We start from the raw sequence: 19,088 nt of genomic DNA, 5'->3' as shown, positions 1-19,088 counted from the left end.
AAGCAGATGAAAGAGAGTGTTCATCCTTGGGATGAATGGAGACTGAGACTCTGAAGTCCAGAGCAGTTTGGGGCACTTGCTCTTCCCCACGTAGCCGGCCATGGCGAGTCACTGGAGCTTCTGCTTTGCAGGAACTCTACTCTGAGGTGCAGACGCAGTACCTCCCACAGCTGCTTGGCTGCCTGCTGGAGCCTCTTGCTGAGGAGGTGGAGGCCCTGAGCTTACCTGAGCTCACACATGCCTTGAAGACGTGCTTCAAGGTGCTCAGCAAGGTCCAGATGCCGCCCTCCTACCTAGACATGGCGCCGCCCAGTGGGAACTCGGTATGTGCCCCCAGACCAAGGCCTTTGCGATGCCTCCGAGGAGGGGGGAGGTAATTAGCAGGGACAGCAACGTGGACAAGAGGATGTACAGGCGCTGTGTCCAGGACCCTGATTGTCACAGAGCCACCACGAATGGCGAGACAGTGCTAACAAGTACAGGAAGACCTTTCGTTGTGAGTTTGTATGCATGTGACTTGACTCAGTCATCCGAGTATGCCCCGGATTGACAAGGTGGGTTAAACAACAGAAGTCAACTTTCTCAATTTGGAGCTCAGGCTTGTTTTCTCAGACTATAGTGTGAATAAACAACCCACCCCAGACCCCTTTGCAACCTTCTCCTGGACTTGTTGGCCATCTGTGGTACTTAAGGCTTGTCACGTTTTTTACTACCTCCACCCCCACCCATCTCTGCATTGACATGCACATGGTGGTCTGCATGTGTGCAGTCCATACCTAACCCCCCTGTTTGGACTTAGGCCACCAGATGCCTCCCCACCTGCTCACACTTACCAACTGCTAAGAGCCTTTGCTCAAGTAAAGCCCCACCACAGGCCCTGGGAGTCGGGGCTCCAGCACCTGTCTCGGGGGCACATCATCATAACCTGCACTATGATGGCTGTCCCTTTTTCTCTGGCTGTATCATGAGACACCATTGCGTGCCTGGTATAGCAGTATCTACCTTGTAGGTTTCTGCGTGCCTCCCATGACCGAATGGTTACATTGCTCTCGGTTTCCATGATTGAGGCGTCTGCAGGCAGCGTCCTCACGTAGCCAGCAGCTAGGTGCCGGTGTCTCCTGAGGAGGCATGTTTGTCAGGAGGCTGCAACTGAAGTGGCCCAGCTGCTTCTTTGAAACTGTGAGAGATGCTGCCACTGCAGCCAGACAGGCTTTGGGGCTGGAGCGGAGCACCAAGGCAGATTGCTTTAGGGGTGAGAGTTCTTAGAGAAGTTGTTAAGGCTGTAGACAGACAGGTGGACAACGTGGGGGCAGATGACTATGAGGAGAGCTCAGGCCCACATGCAGTGGCCATTCCCTTCTTAGATTTCACTAGAAAGTGAGTGGGAAGGGGGTAAACAGCTCCCGGTTTGGTTGGTTGGTTGGTTAGTTAGTTGGGTTTTTTGTTTGTTTCAAAACAGGGGTTTCTCTGTGTAGACCAGGCTGGCTTTGAACTCACAGAGATCCTCCTGCCTCTGCCTCCTGAGTGCTGGGATTAAAGGTGTGCGCTGCCACGCCCAGCTTCGAAAGCTCCTGGTTTTAGCCCAAAGTTGACCACTGCTAGAGGTAACTAGTGAGTGGCCAGTGTAAGTGTGTTTCTAAGCCAGCCATTACAGGGAGACGGGAGGAGGGCAGGGCAGGGATGGCCAGAATCTAGAGAGACAAACTTCAGATCTGGAAACCAAATCACTGGAGGAGCCAAAAGGCACGAGATGTGGGGTTTTCCTTATCTTTCAGAGTCCAGTGAAAGGAGAAAGCAGCAACATCGTTCTGGAAACGAAGGCCATAGTTGTAGGTGAGGAGGAGCCTTCCTTCCCCCCTCTGAGGTCTGAGGACAGCGGCATCGGGCTCAGTGCCTCCTCGCCAGAGCTCTCTGAGCACCTCAGGGTGCCTCGGGTGTCTGCGGAAAGAGACGACATTTGGAGGAAGGACGGGAGCATGCAAAGGACGTCCCTCTGCACCCAGGAGCTCATCGCCAGCTTTGCCAGCAAGAGCATTTTCACAGCGTCGCTGACAGTGTCTGGGGAGGAGAGCAAGCCCGGAGAGCCCGCAGGGAAGAGCAGCAAAGGCCAGACACAGAGCATCGACCTCTCCGGCAGGAAGAGCCCATGGAGTCCCACACCTGTCACTGTGCCCCAGTTTAAACAGATGCTTTCAGACTTGTTTACAGCACGCGGGTCTCCCTTTAAGACAAAAAGCTCAGAGTCGCTGTCATCTGCGCCCAGCAGCCCACGTAGGAATGCAGAAACAGAGTGGGACATTGACCAGGTGGCCATAGAGCTGCTGGGCCCCAAGGAGGACTGTAGGGAGGCCTTCGCCGCCGCCTGCCATCTGCTGCTGGACTGTGCCACCTTCCCTGTGTATCTGTCTGAGGAGGAGACTGAGCAGCTGTGTGAGGTGCTCTTCCAGACCCCAGGTGAGAGGGTGGCCCTCCCAGGGCGTGATCAGTCAGTCAGTCGGGAATCCTGTGATAGAGACTTGATGTTTAACTGCCTATAGTCATGTCAGCCCAGAAGGAGACAAGAAAAACCCCCAGAATGCTCGGAAACCCAAAACTTCCAACACTGAAGCATGATTCCGGGTCATTTTAGATTAGGGAAAATCACCCAGTAAACTCTGCAGACATCCCCACATCTGAAAAGCCAGGGATCCGACGCACGTTGGACGGCAAGCCTTTGGGTAGGGGATTTGTACCAGCCATCTCATTCCCTTCTGTTCTGTAGCCAGCTGCATCCGTGTCTTGGTAGCCGACCTGCTTTGTGTACGGCTTTTCACCCCTGTCTTTCCTTGGCCGGTGGGTTCCCTGGGTCTGTGCCTGTAGCCTGCCTGGCCCTCTCAGAGCTGTCACTGTCACTCACACAGGGTACCCGGTGTTGGTAGAGACATAGCTGTTCGTCTGCTGTGACAGCCATCACAAAGCTGAATGGCTTAAACCATAGAAACTTACTGCCTCATAGGTCAAGGTGTCAGCAGAGCCACACCCCATCTGTCTGAGACTGAGTATGACCCTTCCAGTATCTTCCAAGCTCCCGCCATGGCCAGCAGTCTTTGGATCCCAGCTGCATCCGTCTGTCTGTCTGCACACAGACTCCTCCTCTAGTGAGGACCCCAGCCTCAGAGGGCTAGAGATGTATAGTCATTTTATTTATTTGTTAACTGTGACAAGTTATCTGACAGACACAACCTAAGGGAAGAGAGCTTTGTTTTAGCTGAGGATTTCTGGAGTTTGTCTCTGGTACCAGAGAAGGGACAGCAGCTGAGACAGCTCTACCTACAGTAATGGGAGGACATGAGGTGGCAGATCAGATCAGGAGGGAGGGAGACAGACGGCAGAGGCAGCCTCAGGCCTTAGCAGGCCCACATCCTACTGGCCTGCCTTCAAAACTTTCTAGCTTGGTGCCACCAGCTGGGAATTCTGTTGTTCCGATATGAGCCTATCAGGACAGTCCAGGTCCAGACCGTAGCAGAGAGCCACCCTGATTTTGTGTTGGAAGACCTCCCCAAGTCCATCTCACCCCTGTAGTTTGGCTACAGATGAACACACTGCTGTCCAGGTGACTCCTGTCACCGCCCAGAATGGGTGCCACGGCACCTGCCGGGACCCAGTCTCACCCGCTTGCTTCTGTTCTCTGACCGGCGTCCTTTTAGGAGCCAGCGATTGCAGTTTCCCGTCCTGGCTGAAATCCCTCATGACGATTTGCTGCTGCATGAAGGACAGCTCCCTCCAGAACACCGCCATTGCCACGCTGCTGGAAGTCATAAACCACTCCCAGTCCCTCGCTCTCGTCATCGAAGACAAGATGAAGCGCTACAAAACCTCTGGGAACAACCCATTTTTTGGCAAGTTACAGATGGTGACGGTCCCTCCCATCGCCCCAGCGGTCCTGAAAGTCATCGCGGAAAAGACAGACTTCTATCAGGTATGCCCCCGGGAAGGCGCTCGTGCAGGCTGGTGGGCCTTTTCTTCCGACCTGTGTAAGACTGGAATTACTGATTGGCACAGCACCTGTGCAGGTCCAGTGGCAACTGGGAGTGGGTTAGAGGGACCTGGGACTGTCTGTTTTGTCTCTAGATCCCAGCCCCTCGCAGTGTGTACCCCTCAGTAGGCAGGGTCAGTGGCTTATGGTCTCTCCCAGCGTGTAGCTTTCACACTACAAACTCTGATGCATGTAGTTGGGGCATCTTGGTTGAGCAGCTCCGGGTGGGTTTTCACTTGGTCACTGCTGTGTCTTGGTGACATGACAGTGGGTGTTAAAGGGTCTGACGTAGCAAATATAAATAGAAGGCAGGCTCTGGGGCCAGGTGCACGTCGGAGGGAAGGCGCGGGTACTAACTCTGCTCAAGCACGCCCCGCGCCCTTCTCCCTGCAGAGGGTGGCCCGTGTGCTTTGGGACCAGCTGAACAAGGAGACACGTGAACACCACATCACCTGCGTGGAGCTGTTCTACCGCCTGCACTGCCTGGCCCCGACCGCCAGCATCTGTGAGGACATCATCTGCCATGCCCTGCTGGACCCTGACAAGGTGAGCCCTGCACCTGTGTCCTCTGCGCTGGCCAGCTGGCTGCTGAGCCTGCCCCACCCCGCATGCCCAAGGCAGACTGCAAGTACCCAGTCTCTTCTGGGCTCAGCGGATGTCCTGATGAGCAGAGGCCCAGGGCTGGGAGACCCCTGGGAGCCTGAGCCATTGCTTTTGGGTCCTGAAAATGCAGTCGTGTTCACACTGAAGCTCACCATGGAAACGTGCCCTGAGTCCCCAGAGGCAGGACCTGCAAGCCTTTGGAGCTGTTTGTAAGACTAATAGTCGTACAAAGTCATCTTCTGTCAACTGAGTGTCCTTGTTCTGTAAGTCCCACAGGCCTGACGTTCCCAGAGGATGTGAAGAAACTGTGTCTGTGTTTTCCTTGGGCCACGGGATTTGGGTGTGCTTCTGGACACTGGCTAAAAATGCAAGCCCTTTTTAAAGAGATTTACTTTTTTATGTGTATGTTTTGCTTGCACTCGTGGACGTGTGTGTGCTCTGTGTGTGCCTGGTGCTCTTGGAGGCCAGGACAGGGCACGGTACGCCCCTGAACCAGAGTTGTGGATGGTCATGAACGCCATGTAGGTGCTAGGAAGTGAGCCACCTGGGTCCTGCACAAGTGCTCTTCACGGCTGAGCCATCTCTCCGGCACTGGTGCCAAATCTTAACTGCGGACTTCACCTTTAGTCCCTGTACTTGAAAGGCAGAGGCAGGAGCATGTCTGTGAGTTCCGGGACAGCCAGGGCTGTGCAGGATGAGCAAGGGAAGCAAGAGAATGCAGTGTTTCCTTTTCCGGCTGAGACTCACGGGAAGGCACAGCATTGTGGCCGCTGTTGTTTTCTGCTCTGGCGACTGCGTTCGTAACTTAAATGTTTTCTACATTTATTTGCGCATGTGTGTGAATGCCACAGCACCCATGTGGAGGTCAAAGGACAGCTTGGAGGAGTCAGGTTTTTTTTCCTACCCCTGCGGGTCCCAGATAGTGAACTCAAGTTACCAAGCTTGGCAGCAAGCATTTACGGCCCACTGGACCATCACTCTGGCCCTGTATTCATGAATTAAATGAAGCTTGGAGCTGAGCCTGGTCCCTTCTTTCATGGGAGGCTGGGGCAAGGGGGAGCCCAGGTTCAAGGCCAGACCCTGTGTCAGAAATGGAAAATAAATAAAACAAAGTTGAAAGATGACTGGGTAGGCCAGTTGCTTGGAGTATACAAGGGCTCAAGCACCAGCATGTATGTATGTATGTATGTATGTATGTATGTATGTATGTATAAATAAATAAATAAATGCCTTATAGTTCCTGATACAGAATTAGGATGAAACCAAGTTTCTTCCATTTATTCTTAATCAAGGGGACGAGGTTGGAAGCTCTGTTTAGATTTTCCGTGATCTGGCACCTGACACGAGAGATCCAGGGTAGTCGTGTGACGTCCCACAACCGCTCCTTTGACAGGTGAGGCAGTTCTTCATTGTGACCCACTGTTCTCAGCCCAGGGAGCTTTGCAGAGACTCCTAGTCATGTGCTGGGCTCGGGAGGGGGTGACAACAGTGAAACTCAAAGCGGGGATGACATGTGGGAGCCGTTACCCCTTCCTTGACCTCACACTGCGCAGGCCATGGCATCCACACGGCCCTCTAGTTTCAGTTAGCCCAGAGTGTGAGACTCTTCTGCGGAGATGAGGGAGCCCCACCCTGCCTCACCTCTGCTTAGTTTCCCATGGTGCATCATTAACTGCACGCTTAAGATGCATTCTTTATCGTACTCTGCCTCATCTCTGCCACGTGCCACAGCCACGCAGCCTGTGCACACTTGGGTCTGTGAGGCAGCACGGTGAAGCGCCCTGGGGTGTCCGTGTTGGCATAGGCCATGATGCCAGACATGCAGGGGTGGCAGAATGGGGACTTAGTGGCGTCTCTCCTCCCGCAGGTCCCTGTTTGTCGTACTGGATAGCCTGGCCTGCACAGATGGTGCCATCAGCGCCGCAGCCCAGGGCTGGCTGGTACGCGCACTCTCCCTTGGGGACGTGGCACGCATCCTGGAACCCATGCTCCTGCTGTTGCTCCAGCCCAAAACCCAGAGGACGTCCATCCACTGCCTCAAACAGGAGAACTCAGCCGGTGAGCAGCTGCATAGATTGGGGGGTGGGGGTGGGGGGTGGGGGGGCAGACACCCATCACACAGCTGTTCGTCCACAGAGGCGATGAGCACTTGAGCATGTAGGTATGGCTGCCGTTTTTACTGCAAGGTCAGTAGTTTGTTGTAAAAGGAAATACTTGAAATACACAATGTATTATTGCCAGCTGTGGTCACCCTGCTGTCCAACACGCACTAAAAATTCACCCTTCTGAGGAAACATACCTCTGGCCAGCATGTCCTCCTGCTCCCAGCCTGGCCTCTGGCAGCCACCTCTGTTCTTGCTTCACCTCCGTGACAGTGAATTCTAGATGTTAGTCACTGTAAAAGAAATGGTGAGCTATGTCAACAGTCTGACCATCCCACAGGGTACATACACGTTTTTAAAAAACCACATTTCACCCTGTCACGATATGTACTTGTTATTTTTCATTGAAATATTTTCTCAAGTTAGCAGCCCATATTTAAATAAGCACAGGGGTTCTTGATTGCGTCATCATTGAAAACAACCCACCGGTGTCTCTAGTGCACAGGTAGAACACCCTCGCCAGCACCCCGAAAGCGAGCCCCTCCCTTGCCTAGAAGGCTCGTGGTGCCTGTGTGTGAGCACCTTGTTAAACGAGGTCCCTAGTGGCACTCTGCACAGATGTGCACCCCAAATCTGGGGTGGGCTCTGGAGACTAAAAATGTCAACATTTGTGTGGAACGTTCGTCCTAGTCTTCGCGAGAGAAACAGTGCCACCCTGAGGTGGGTGGAGGGAAAGGACACGTGACTGCTGGCAGTCCTTAGGGAAAGCTGGCCGCCTGAAGTGTCCATCCTAAGAAAGGGCGCTTAGAGAAACAGAAGCCACACCTTCTCCGTGGTGTGCTTTGTTTTAGTATTCCTTTTGTCTTTTGTTTTACATGTGTTGTGTGTGTGAGTATGTGTGCCCCCTGTCCCCCCACACACACACTTGTATGGACACATACGCACCAGGGCATCATGCAGAGGTCAAAGGACAGCTTGCAGGAACTGGAGCTTTCTTTTCACTGTGCAGGTTCCAAGGATGGACTCAGGTCATCAGCTTTGTGGCACATAAGGCTGTCTTGCCGGCTGGTGCCTGCCCCTCCTCCTCGTTTAGAAAGATTTCCCACTCTGGTTCTTTGGATTCTGTCTCCACTGCCTCACTACTTCCTGTTTTCTGCCTGATGCTGATGCAGCCTGCCCGCTGCAAGTACAAGAGAGTGAAGGAAAGGGAAGTCGGCCATTTGCACCAGCTCCATCTGTGCTGCTGTGGCCTGTGCACTTGCAGGCTGTCTGTCCATCTGTGCTGCTGTGGTCTGTGCACTTGCAGGCTGTCTGTCCGTCTGTGCTGCTGTGGTCTGTGCACTTGCAGGCTGTCTGTCCATCTGTGCTGCTGTGGTCTGTGCACTTGCAGGCTGTCTGTCCGTCTGTGCTGCTGTGGTCTGTGCACTTGCAGGCTGTCTGTCCGTCTGTGCTGCTGTGGTCTGTGCACTTGCAGGCTGTCTGTCTGTCTGTGCTGCTGTGGTCTGTGCACTTGCAGGCTGTCTGTCTCTGACTTCTGCTTTTCTTCCTCTGCTGACCTTGCTGTGCTCATGGCATAGACATGTTGAAAGCTACTTAACCAAGAATTTTCACAAAATCTTTTGATTTTCACCTCTTTTTAAAAGAGAGTTGATATCTTAAAATGCTGTATATTTTCTCATTGCAGAAGTGTTACTGTGACTATTTTTTAAAAATACATAGTGGCTAGGCATAGTGGGTCACACCTGTGATTGCAGCTCTTGGTGGGCTGGGACAGAGGGATCCATGCATGTAGATACACACTTCAGAGCCCAGGAGCAGCCTGTCACGGGCATGTACCTAGCCAGGTCGACGCACCATGCTGTGGGTCTTGGCTCACTTTCCGTCTTCTCTACATGTCCACTCAGGACATGCCCCGCCCTCAGAGCTTTGGGACCTGCTGATGTTTCTGTGGAATGCATTTCTGAAGAGGGAAATCCTGGGACAAACACATTTCTAGTTTTTCAAAATGCCTTCTCCCAAAATGTGTGATGAAAACAAATATGAAATATACAACAGCTATTGGCTCGTGGCTCGGGCCCCAGCCCTCAGGGGTATTGTTATTTTGAGGACAGGCTGAGCTGTGTGACAAGACTTTGTCTCAAGATAAAAACAAACCCAAATGTTGTTACATGACAGTATAGCTAAACTTGACAGTCTCCTGAATATTCCAAAGAGCTGACGCGCCCACGTGTGCCAATACACGCTTTACACGCTGCCAGAGCTCAAACCCAGGGCCCTCTGCCCTCTATGCTGACATGCCCGACTGAGCTGCCCTCCCAGTTAAAGGACATATTTATGTGGCTCTGTCTGTGTTTTGCCTATGATGTACTCTAGACTCGGGTGCAGCTCCAGGAGGCATTGTCTGCTTTAAGCCGAAGATCACCTCAGAGCTACTTGGTCATCTGGCTATTCTACTCTAAAGCCCTTTGTCGTTTTGTCATTTCCAGAGGACTTGCACCGTTGGTTTAACAGGAAGAAGCCCGCATTCAAAGAGGCTTGTGGGGCACCTGAGCTGCAAGAAGGCGCCTCCGAGGAGCACCCGCCTCTCGGCCAGTTCACCACAGTGGACCGAGAAGCCATCTGGGCTGAGGTAGAGAAGGAACCGGAGAGATGCCCTGCAAGAAGTGACCTGAGCGAGGAAGATCTGCCCTACTATGTGGACCTGCCAGACAGGATGGCCTCCGGGGGCCCGGACAGCAGCGAGCACACAGAGTCTGCGGACACAAGCTCCGGCCACACCGACAGCGAAAACACATCCACTTTCTCATCCCCCTCCCACGAGCCGCAGGACCTGAGCCACGGGGAGAACTGCTGCGCACCCATTCCCATCGGGGCCAGGGCATACTCCAAGCGAGCAGCCTTGCTGGCAGCCTTCCAGCCAGAGAGCCTCAAGTCCGGCGCCAAGCTGAGCCTGGTGCGAGCAGACTCAGACAAGACACAGGCCTCCGAGTCGCTCTCCAGTGACGAGGAGGCCGACGTGGAGCTCCAGGCCATCACCACGTCGAGGCTGCTGAGGCAGCAGAGGGAGAAGCAGGAGACACTCGAGGCCTTGTTCAAGCACATTCTGCTGTACTTGCAGCCCTACGACTCCCAGCGGGTCCTCTATGCCTTCTCCGTGCTGGAGGCCGTGCTCAAGACCAACCCCAAGGAGTTCATCGAGGCCGTGTCCAAGACCGGCATCGACACCAGCTCCACCGCGCACCTCAACCTCATCTCCAACCTCCTCGCACGCCACCAGGAGGCGCTCATCGGCCAGAGCTTTTACGGCAAGCTGCAGACCCAGGCCCCCAACGTGTGCCCCCACTCCCTGCTGATTGAGCTCGTTACCTACCTCTGCCTGAGCTTCCTGCGCTCCTACTATCCCTGCTACCTGAAGGTCTGCCACAGGGACGTCCTGGGCAACCGCGACGTGCAGGTCAAGAGTGTGCAGGTTCTGATCAGAATAACCACACAGCTCGTCTCGATGGCCAAGTCCTCAGAAGGGAAGAACGTGGAGTTTATCCACAGCCTGCTGCAGAGGTGCAAGGTGCAGGAGTTCGTCCTGCTCTCGCTGTCGGCGTCCATGTACACCAGCCAGAAGCGCTATGGCCTGGCCACCGCGGACAGGGGCAGGGCCCCAATGGAGGACAGCCTCTTTGAGGAGAGCCTTATCAACCTGGGGCAGGACCAGATCTGGAGCGAGCATCCGCTGCAGATCGAGCTGCTGAAGCTCCTGCAGGCACTCATCACCCTGGAGCACCACCTGGGCCAGGGGCAGGAGGAGGGCGAGAGTCAGGCGGCCCTGGCCCGGGAGTGGCAGAAAGCCCTGGACTTCCAGCAGGCCATCGGGGCCATGCAGTACGTGCAGCCCCACCCCCTCACCTCCCAGGGCCTCCTGGTCTCAGCTGTGGTGAGAGGCCTGCAGCCTGCCTATGGCTATGGCATGCACCCTGCCTGGGTGAGCCTGGTCACGCACTCCTTGCCCTACTTTGGAAGGTCTCTGGGCTGGACGGTGACACCCTTCGTTATCCAGATTTGCAAAAATTTGGATGATCTGGCCAAGCAGTATGAAAGCGAATCTGTCAAGTTGGCGCTCAGGTATGCTGACGTTGATGCATCTCAAGGCGAATGCCTGTGTAGCCAGGGCTACCAGTTGGAAGGTAATCCAAGCCCGTCAGAAGGCCGGTGAGTGTGGGCAGCAGGACTGTACATGTTTACATAACCCAGCTTTAACCCCACATAGTCGGGTGGAGTGCTCCCCTGGTAGCATTTGCAAACCCATGGGTTCAGCCCACAGAACTGCCTCAAACCAGTGCCCCAGGCCATCCTTGGCTACGTGTTGGGTTTTGTACTCCGTGATAGCCCTGTGTCACAACAGAACTGTGTAAACTCCACACAGCTGCCCAGCCTGTTTCCGAGTGGACAGTTAGTTGACTCAGCTAGTTCTGCCAAACAGAGATAAGCAAACCAGAGTCAGCTTCAGAGAGATGCTAACGCACCTTGAACCAGTTTTCAGTACTGACTTTATAAACGTGAAGTGCCACCAAAGACACCTGTGTATTCACTTTAGGAGCCCCGGTCCATCAAACATAATGACATCTCTCTACATTCATGGAAACCCTTCATGGCCTCATGTTCTTCCAAATTCTCAAAACTAGTGTCTCATTTTTTAATATTTTTCTAACGTTTATAAAGGATAACTTGGGAGTCAGTTATTTCCTAAGTGGGTTCCAGGAATCAACTCAGGCCATCATCTGCCCCCTACCCGTCACCTGCCCCCCCGTCACCTGCCCCCCACCCGTCACCTGCCCCCCACCCGTCACCTGCCCCCCACCTGTCACCTGCCCTCCACCCGTCACCTGCCCCCCACCCATTATCTTAACAGTTTCTCATTTCTTCTCCACAGCACAAAAAAGGAAAACATTTCTCCAGATTACCCGCTTACTCTTCTGGAAGGTCTGACAACCATTAGCCATTTTTGTCTTTTGGAACAGCCCATCCAACACAAAAAGGTACATTTTCTTTCCCCTGAGTCTGCTGCAAACTGCTTGTTTTGTTAGTCTGTACTAGTTAAGTGTATAATAATATATGAATGATGCAAATGACATGCAAATATATGTAAGATATTCAAATGAGAGCATAAATATGTATGGATTCTGCATGTTTGTTATGCAGATATGCAAGCTATGCAAATGTGTATACACACATAGGCATATAAACACAGTAGCTGAATGCCTTCAGCCTTTTTTTTTTTTTTTTTTTTTTGGTTTTTCAATACAGGGTTTCATTGTATAGCCTTGGCTATCCTGGACTCACTTTGTAGACTAGGCTGGCCTCGAACTCACAGTGATCCTCCTGCCTCTGCCTCCTGAGTGCTGGGATTGAAGAGTAAACATGTACGCCACCATACCCAGCTCTACCTTCACCTTTTACCCACTGTTCCCAGCTGGCAGTAGAGGTAAAATGTAAAGCAGATTTTAGGCTTATATGATGAGTGTGTGTGTGTGTGTGCGTGTGTGTGTGTGCGCATGCGTGCACAGGCAGATTTGTGAGCCCGTATACATGCATATGGAGACCAGAAGAAGAGCACTCCACCCTTTTGCCTTAAGGCAGCTCTCACGGAAGCAGAAGCTGTCTGCTTTGACCAGCCTGGCCAGCTGGCTGGTGAGCTCCCAGGATCCACCTGTCCTCTCTGGTACTGAAGTCACTGAAGGCATCCACAGCTGTGCCCTGCTTCTTATGAGCGCGTGCGGACGTGAACTCAGGTCCTCAGGCTTGCACAGCAAACAGCCTTGGTATTCACTGGCCCGTCTTCCGTGCCCTGCACTCACCTTAGTCTAAGTATTGTTTTTTTAACCTCCTGATGTGGTGAAACCTGAGGTGGCGGCTCCACACTGTCTAGCTAAGTCTTAAGACAAAAGCTGGGCCTGGTGGTAAATGCCCGCAGCACTTAGCAGTGGAGGGAAGGGATCAGGAGTTGAGTCATCTTTGGTGAGGTAGCAAGTTTGAGACCAGTCTGGGCTACATAAGACTCTTGCCACACCCTCTCCTCCTTCTTTTTTAAAGACCTGCTCTTAAAGAAAACAAAACAAAGCCAGACATGGTGGTGCATGCCTTTAATCCCAACACTTGGGAGGCAGAGGCAGGAGGATTGCTGTGAGTTTGAGGCCAGCCTGGTCTACAAAGTGAGTCCAGGACAGCCAAGGATACACAGAGAAGCCCTGTCTCAAAAAACAAAACAATAATAATAATAATAATAATAATAATAATAATAATAATAATAACAACAACAACAACAACAAAAGAAAGAAAAAGAAAAGAAAAAAACAAAACAAAACATAATATTAAAGTACACCTACTGTTTTGATTGATTTGAAAAAAATCTCAGTTTTTAATCCTAGTACTCCAAAAGCAGAGGCAGGTTGATCTCTGGTGAGTTCGAGGCCAGCCTGGTCTACAGATACAGAGTGAGTTCCAGAACAGCCAGAGCTACACAATAAAAAGACCCTGTCTCAAAAAAAGAAAAAGTTATAGTTTGAAGTGTTTCTTTCTCTAAAAACAAGCAGTAGGTTGACTCATATAGGGACAAATGTCACTTCCAGACTACCGCATGGGCGGTGACCCACGCTAAGTTGCAACAGCAGCGTCATCCCAGGTGAAAGGGGACTTGCTGGTGCAGTGAGCCTCGTGCACCCATTTGAACTTGCAGACTGCTGCCATAAGTGACCCGGTCAACCTGAGAAATGCCAAGAATGCCATTTTGGAAGAGCTGCCTCGGATTGTGAACACCATGGCCCTCATCTGGAATGTTCTCAGGAAGGAGGAAACCCAAAAGAGACCCGTGGACCTCCTGGGAGCCACGAAGGGATCCTCCTCCGTCTACTTTAAAACCACCAAGGTGGGTCTGTCAGAGTGCGGCTGCCTGAGTGCCAGGCGCCAGCTGAGCCGGCTGTGCTGCTTCCCCCCCCACCCCCCCACCCCACCCCACCCCACCCCCGCTGGCTTCACCATTTCTTCTGTCCCTCTGTAAGCCAGGCACGGTGACACATACCCATTGTCCCAGCACAAACAATATTGCTGCAAGTTGGAGGCAGCTGGATCTGCCTGCCTCTGCCTCCGAGTGCTGGGGTTACAGGTGTGCGCCCCACGCCCGGCTGTGGCGGTATTATCTAACGCGCTTTTACAGTCAGGAAAACACAGACACCTCATGTGTTTTAGAGTGAGCCTTTACCCAGGCCAAGCGGATGTCACCTCCTAAGCTGCCCTCCAACAGCTCCCAATCTCCCTCCCATTCCTTCTGCCTCTAAGAATCTCTGTTTGGGCTACTTCCTGTCCATAATCCCAAAGTACTCGCTCTCCATCTCTTCCTGTGAGCAACTTGAGAGTCCCTCCTCTGGGCCCACGGGGCTCTTTTCCTATCCCATGGCAATTCTCCTCCTCCCTCCTCATCATGCGTCATTTCTCCCAAGATCCTCTTGGTCTTCAAAAGCCTATGAACCTTAGCCACGCCTATCCCACTTGCTTGTCCAGGTGTATCAGCTTTTTATTGGTCAAACAGGAGTAAGTTTTTAGGCAAGGTTACACAGCAATATTTGGGGTACATTAAAAGACAGCAAGCAGTAATTAGCATCAAAGTACATCCGACCAACCTCCAGCAGGTCCCTTGAGATGCTGGCACTCTGCTGTGGTGGGGAGAAAAGGTGCCTAAGAGAGCCGTAAGCATGTGGAGCTCCGCCCCTCCATGAGGAGACCTTTCTCCTGTGGTGTAAATTACCCACGTCCCTGTGGATCGTCCCAGTTACGCTGCCTCTGAAGCCTGGTGACCCGAGTCTGATGCTCCAAACCCACGCACACAGAGGCTGGAGGGGAGGACTGACGCCTGAGAGTCATCCTCTAACCTCCCCGTGTACCCGGGTGCACACGTGTGTGTACCCGTGTGCACACACACATATCTCACACATCTCTCTCATACTAATTATAAGTAAAAGTCAGAGTTAGTGAACTCTTAAAAGATTATAAGCTGGGCATGGTAGCACACACCATTAACCCCAGCACTCAGCAGGTAGAGGCGGATGGGGGACTTTGAGTTTAAGCTTGGTCGCCATAGTAACTTCCAGGCTACATAGTGAGACTCTATCTTAAACAAGCTCTTAGGTTTACCAAGCTGGACATCATTGCTTTGCTCTGTCACTGGTGCCCTTTCGCGGTGAACAGGTGGTCACATCTCTGCAGGAAAACTGAGCCCAGGAGGGATGTCTGTGCTGGCTCACGCTGTTTGTGGAAACCTGCTCCTGTCAGGTCCAGGAAACGCTTGGTAGCTCTCACTCATTCTGTGTGAGCCTCAGCTTCCGTGTCTGTAAGCGGAGGCTGTTGCTTGGCTCTCCTGCCTCATGGGCGGGTGCACTGATTGCAATAAACGTAAAGGCTTCATCTTCTGCTGTGGAGCAAGCGAGCAGTGAGGACACAGTGCTCGGTGGCCTCTGCCTTGCACCCGACCTGCTGGGCCAGCTAGACCAAACCCTGCCCTCATGGCAGAGGCCAGGATGAGAAGAGGGCGGCGCACTCTCAGGAGAGGCAGTGTGGTCTGATAGTGCCCAGCAGGAAGCTGGCTAGTGTGTGGTGTCAGGGAGGGCGCAGTGCAGCACGGGGCAGAGTGGCAGATCTGAGACCAGGGTAGGAAGGCTGAACCAGAGCAGAGTGTTTGGGGCAGGGAGTGGCTGCTTACAAGAATCTGGAGAAGCCAAAGGCAGAGTTTATAGAGATGGCTAGGACCAGGTTCCAGCTTTATCCTGAATTGCTTAACTAATACAATTTGGTGGCCGCTACATACTTTTAAAACTTGAAAATTAGGGACGGGCAAGGTGATACACGCCTTTAATCCCAGCACTCCGGAGGCAGAGGCAGGCGGACCTCTGTGAGTTCAAGGCCAGCCTGGTCTACAAAGGGTATCTAGGACAACAGCCAGAGCTACACACAGAAACTCTGTCTAAAAATTTAAAAAAAAAAAAAAGCACCCTCCTTTAAATGCCTTGGCACGGCTCACTTTACCAGGTAACACTACAGCTGACATGGTGGGGGAAAAGGCAGATTGCAATGCTGAAATTATGACCCTGTACGTGAGACTGATGTGTTTATGTACTCCAATAAATGTGCCCTGGGCCTTAAAAGCAGGGAACCCCAGGTTCCTGTCCAAAATAGAAATTATGGGCCTTGCTGAAAGTCAAGATTTTGAACTCTGTTAAGACTAACATGATGTTTGGCTAACGTGTTTGTTGAATAAATACATCTGTAAATTTTTTAAAAATTGAAAATTAACTTTCCTAATGACCCTAAGCTTTCTCCCAGCTGCTACAGATAAACATTTCCGTGGGATTTCCTTGTGGGAGAGAGCAGCTCAGTGGGAAAGCACCTGCTGAGCATGCTCAGACCCTGGGGCCCGTCTCCAGTGCTGCAGAGGAATGCACACGAACAGGCACATCCACAGATGCACACACCTATAGGGGCACATACAGGTACACATACAGGTGTGCACACAAGCACCCATGGCCAGGGCTAGTTACTATGTCAAGACTGTGTCCCCATCCTGGCCACTCACATCCTGCGCTTGCAAGAGGGCTCGGCCCCCTCTTCTCCCAGTGTCCTCAGCTGTGATGCACACTACTGGAGTTCTGAGTCAGTTCTTACTGTGGGGGCCACCAAAGTGTCATCAGGTAAGGGCCCTGATGCCACTTGATGAAGACCTTTTACTTTGCAATTAACTCTTGTTTTTCTGTTTACCAGACCATAAGACAAAAAATCTTAGACTTGCTGAACCCCTTGACAGGCCATCTAGGGGTTCAGCTGATAGCTGCGGTTGCTACTGTGTGGAGCAGAAAGCAGGCACGGCGACACAGCAAGACGAAGGTGGGTTGAAGGTGGGGAGGACGCGGTGGAACGGCGTGGTGGGAGGGCGCAGTGCAGGCAGTGCCTACTGCTGATGCCCTGAGTCCCCCTCCACCCCCTGCCCCTGTGGCCCATAAAGTGGAAGGAGGGAACTGGTTTCCCGCCAGTTGTTCTCTGCCCTGCTCATGCACACTGTAGCACATGTGCCACAGCTCACAGCATCCCCACACATGTGTGCTCACACAGACATGCACGTAGGTACATACTACAGTGACATCTGATTTCTTCCTTCAGGAGCAGCCACTGTGGAGGGCTGTATATGTGCCGTTTTGTCTTTGTTTTGTTTTGTTTTTCCCCTATAAGCGTTCAAGGAAGTCTTTTCCTCTGGACAGATTGTCCCCACGGCAAGCGCATCCCAGCACACCCTTGTCGATCTGGTCTGCGCTCTCAGCACGCTGCAGACAGACTCGGTGCTGCAGCTGGTGAAGGAGGTGGTGAAGAGGCCACTGCAGATCAAAGGGGATGAGGTGAGGAGCCCAGGAGCAGGCTCTGGGGAGTGCACAGGCGGGTGGCAGGCGCCCTTCCTAGTGTGTCTCCTATAAACGGTGACCCAGAGGGAACACAGGCATCAAGAGCAAGAGAGAGCTGGGCATGGTGGTGCACACTTTTAACCCCAGCACTTGGGAGGCAGAGGCAGGAGATTGCTGTGAGTTCAAGGCCAGCCTGGTCTACAAAGTGAGTCCAGGACAGCCAGGGCTACACAGAGAAACCCTGTCTTGGAAAAAAAAAAAAAAAACAAGAGCAAGAGAGAATTCATTGGGTTGTACAGAAGGGCCGTCACTGTATTGTTTCTCAGTGGGAGCTACCTGAGGTTAGCTTGCCTGTCCCTGATGCCACACACAGTGCCTGGTGCTCAACTGTTAGCACCTTCTAGAAAGAGGAAACAACACCTGCCTTTAGCAACTGCCAGCATGAAAGGTGTGGAAAGTAAACAAAGCCAGACTCTGAGAGGGGTGCAGGCGCCTGTGATTGAGCTGCAGGGCACTGTGGGCCGGCAGGGGGAGGGGCTGGGCTTGTTTCTGCTCTGTGTGTGTTGGTGACTGAGGGACAGAGCGGCTAGGCATGGACAGTGAGCCCAAATGAGTCAGGGGAGGTGGGGTCACCGTGGAAGCAGGCAGGAGGGGGTCAGTTTATGGGATTAGGCCTTCTGGAATTGCTCTCCGTTGTTCATGGAAGTTAGGCCTGACCCTCCCACGGAGCCTGAGAAATACTTCAAAACGTCGCTGAGACAGGCATTGCTGAGCTGTACAAGGCGCACACTCAGGGACAGCGGGAGCAGTGACAGTCCTTAGCTCTTACGGGAAGCCACTCTAGGAAGGCAGGTGTGGAGCTGTGGTTACAGACTTTCAGGGATAAACAGTGGGTTCTCTTGGCAACCCCGAGTTTTCTCTGCAGGCGCTCTCATCTGACTGACAGGGCTTTGGCCAGTGTTGACTCAGATTTCCTGTGTGAGAGAGAGCAGTTAGAGGGAACTCAGCAGTCAAGGCTGTAGAGAGAATCCGTCAAGGGCGAGTTAAAACATTGAGAAGCCAGAACTTAGCCAACAGTTGGGGAAGAAGAGAGCCTGTGGGGCTGGAGAGATGGCTCAGAGGTTAAGGGCACTGACCGCTCTTCCAAAGGTCCTGAGTTCAACTCCCAGCAACCACATGATGGCTCACAACCATTCATAATGAGATCTGGTGCCCTCTTCTGGCCTGCACGATTTACAGGCAGGTAGAACACTGTATGTAACAAATAAATGAATAAATTTAAAAAGAAGAAGAAGAGGAGAGCCTGTGAGCTGCAGAGAAGCAGAAGGCTTCAGAGTGTGGCTGTAAATCGACTCTGCTTAAAAAGAAATAAAAATACCTAGTCTGAGGCAAATGTGGTGGCACATTTCTGGGAAGACATACTGAAATTATCCTGAGGGGTATGTCCCACAGGGAAAAGTCACGAAGCAGCATAATTAAAATTCATGCATGCGGCCATCAGATCAGAGCTAGATGTCTCTACCTCAGGTGTTGTCTCTGTGAACCTGCGGGCTGCCGGCCCTGTCAGTGAGCGTCCAGCTGGCAGCTCAGCTCCAGGCTCACTGACCTTAGGCTGCCTTCAGTGCCTGCTAGAGATGGCGAGCTCTTCTTCTGGAGCATTATGGAGTCCTCCTCAGCCAGTGTCCGTCTGCGGGTGCTTAACAGAAGATACCTTTAGTTCTCAGGGATGACAGCAATGCACCATGAAGCCCCTGACAGCTCTAGCGAGCTAACAACCCTTTAGCAAGACCCTGTCTAGTCACACACGAACTGTGCCCTCATGAGTAGGAAGCAGAGTAGACTGAAATTGTGTTGTTTCGGTTTGTTTTATCTAGATTCTAAGTTGAAAAATAACTAAAAAAGGAAGGTCACACTAAGAACACTTGGGGCAGAGACAGA

The 19,088-nt window shown here is 52.5% G+C and overlaps 1 protein-coding gene across 6 annotated transcripts in view; it reads left to right on the top strand.

Annotated features, from left to right (window-relative positions):
* DOP1B (DOP1 leucine zipper like protein B) overlaps positions 1-19,088 on the top strand; it is a 96,917-nt gene that overhangs the window by 48,588 nt on the left and 29,241 nt on the right. For 5 of the 6 annotated variants that reach the window (XM_084801823.1, XM_084801824.1, XM_084801826.1 and 2 more), the window contains exons 13-23: positions 132-323; positions 1,776-2,454; positions 3,687-3,958; positions 4,409-4,561; positions 5,911-6,011; positions 6,486-6,676; positions 9,207-10,923; positions 11,645-11,750; positions 13,448-13,636; positions 16,519-16,641; positions 17,013-17,147. In XM_084801823.1, coding sequence (XP_084657949.1) covers positions 132-323; positions 1,776-2,454; positions 3,687-3,958; positions 4,409-4,561; positions 5,911-6,011; positions 6,486-6,676; positions 9,207-10,923; positions 11,645-11,750; positions 13,448-13,636; positions 16,519-16,641; positions 17,013-17,147 — 3,858 coding nt within the window. The remainder of the gene's footprint in view (positions 1-131; positions 324-1,775; positions 2,455-3,686; positions 3,959-4,408; positions 4,562-5,910; positions 6,012-6,485; positions 6,677-9,206; positions 10,924-11,644; positions 11,751-13,447; positions 13,637-16,518; positions 16,642-17,012; positions 17,148-19,088) is intronic. The other variant, XM_084801825.1, reaches the window with a different exon arrangement.

Source organism: Acomys minous (assembly GCF_964271855.1).
Source record: "Acomys minous genome assembly, chromosome: 11".
NCBI classification, from domain to species: domain Eukaryota; kingdom Metazoa; phylum Chordata; class Mammalia; order Rodentia; family Muridae; genus Acomys; species Acomys minous.
Note: the sequence above shows the minus strand (reverse complement) of the source record. Positions and strands in the feature narration are given on the sequence as shown.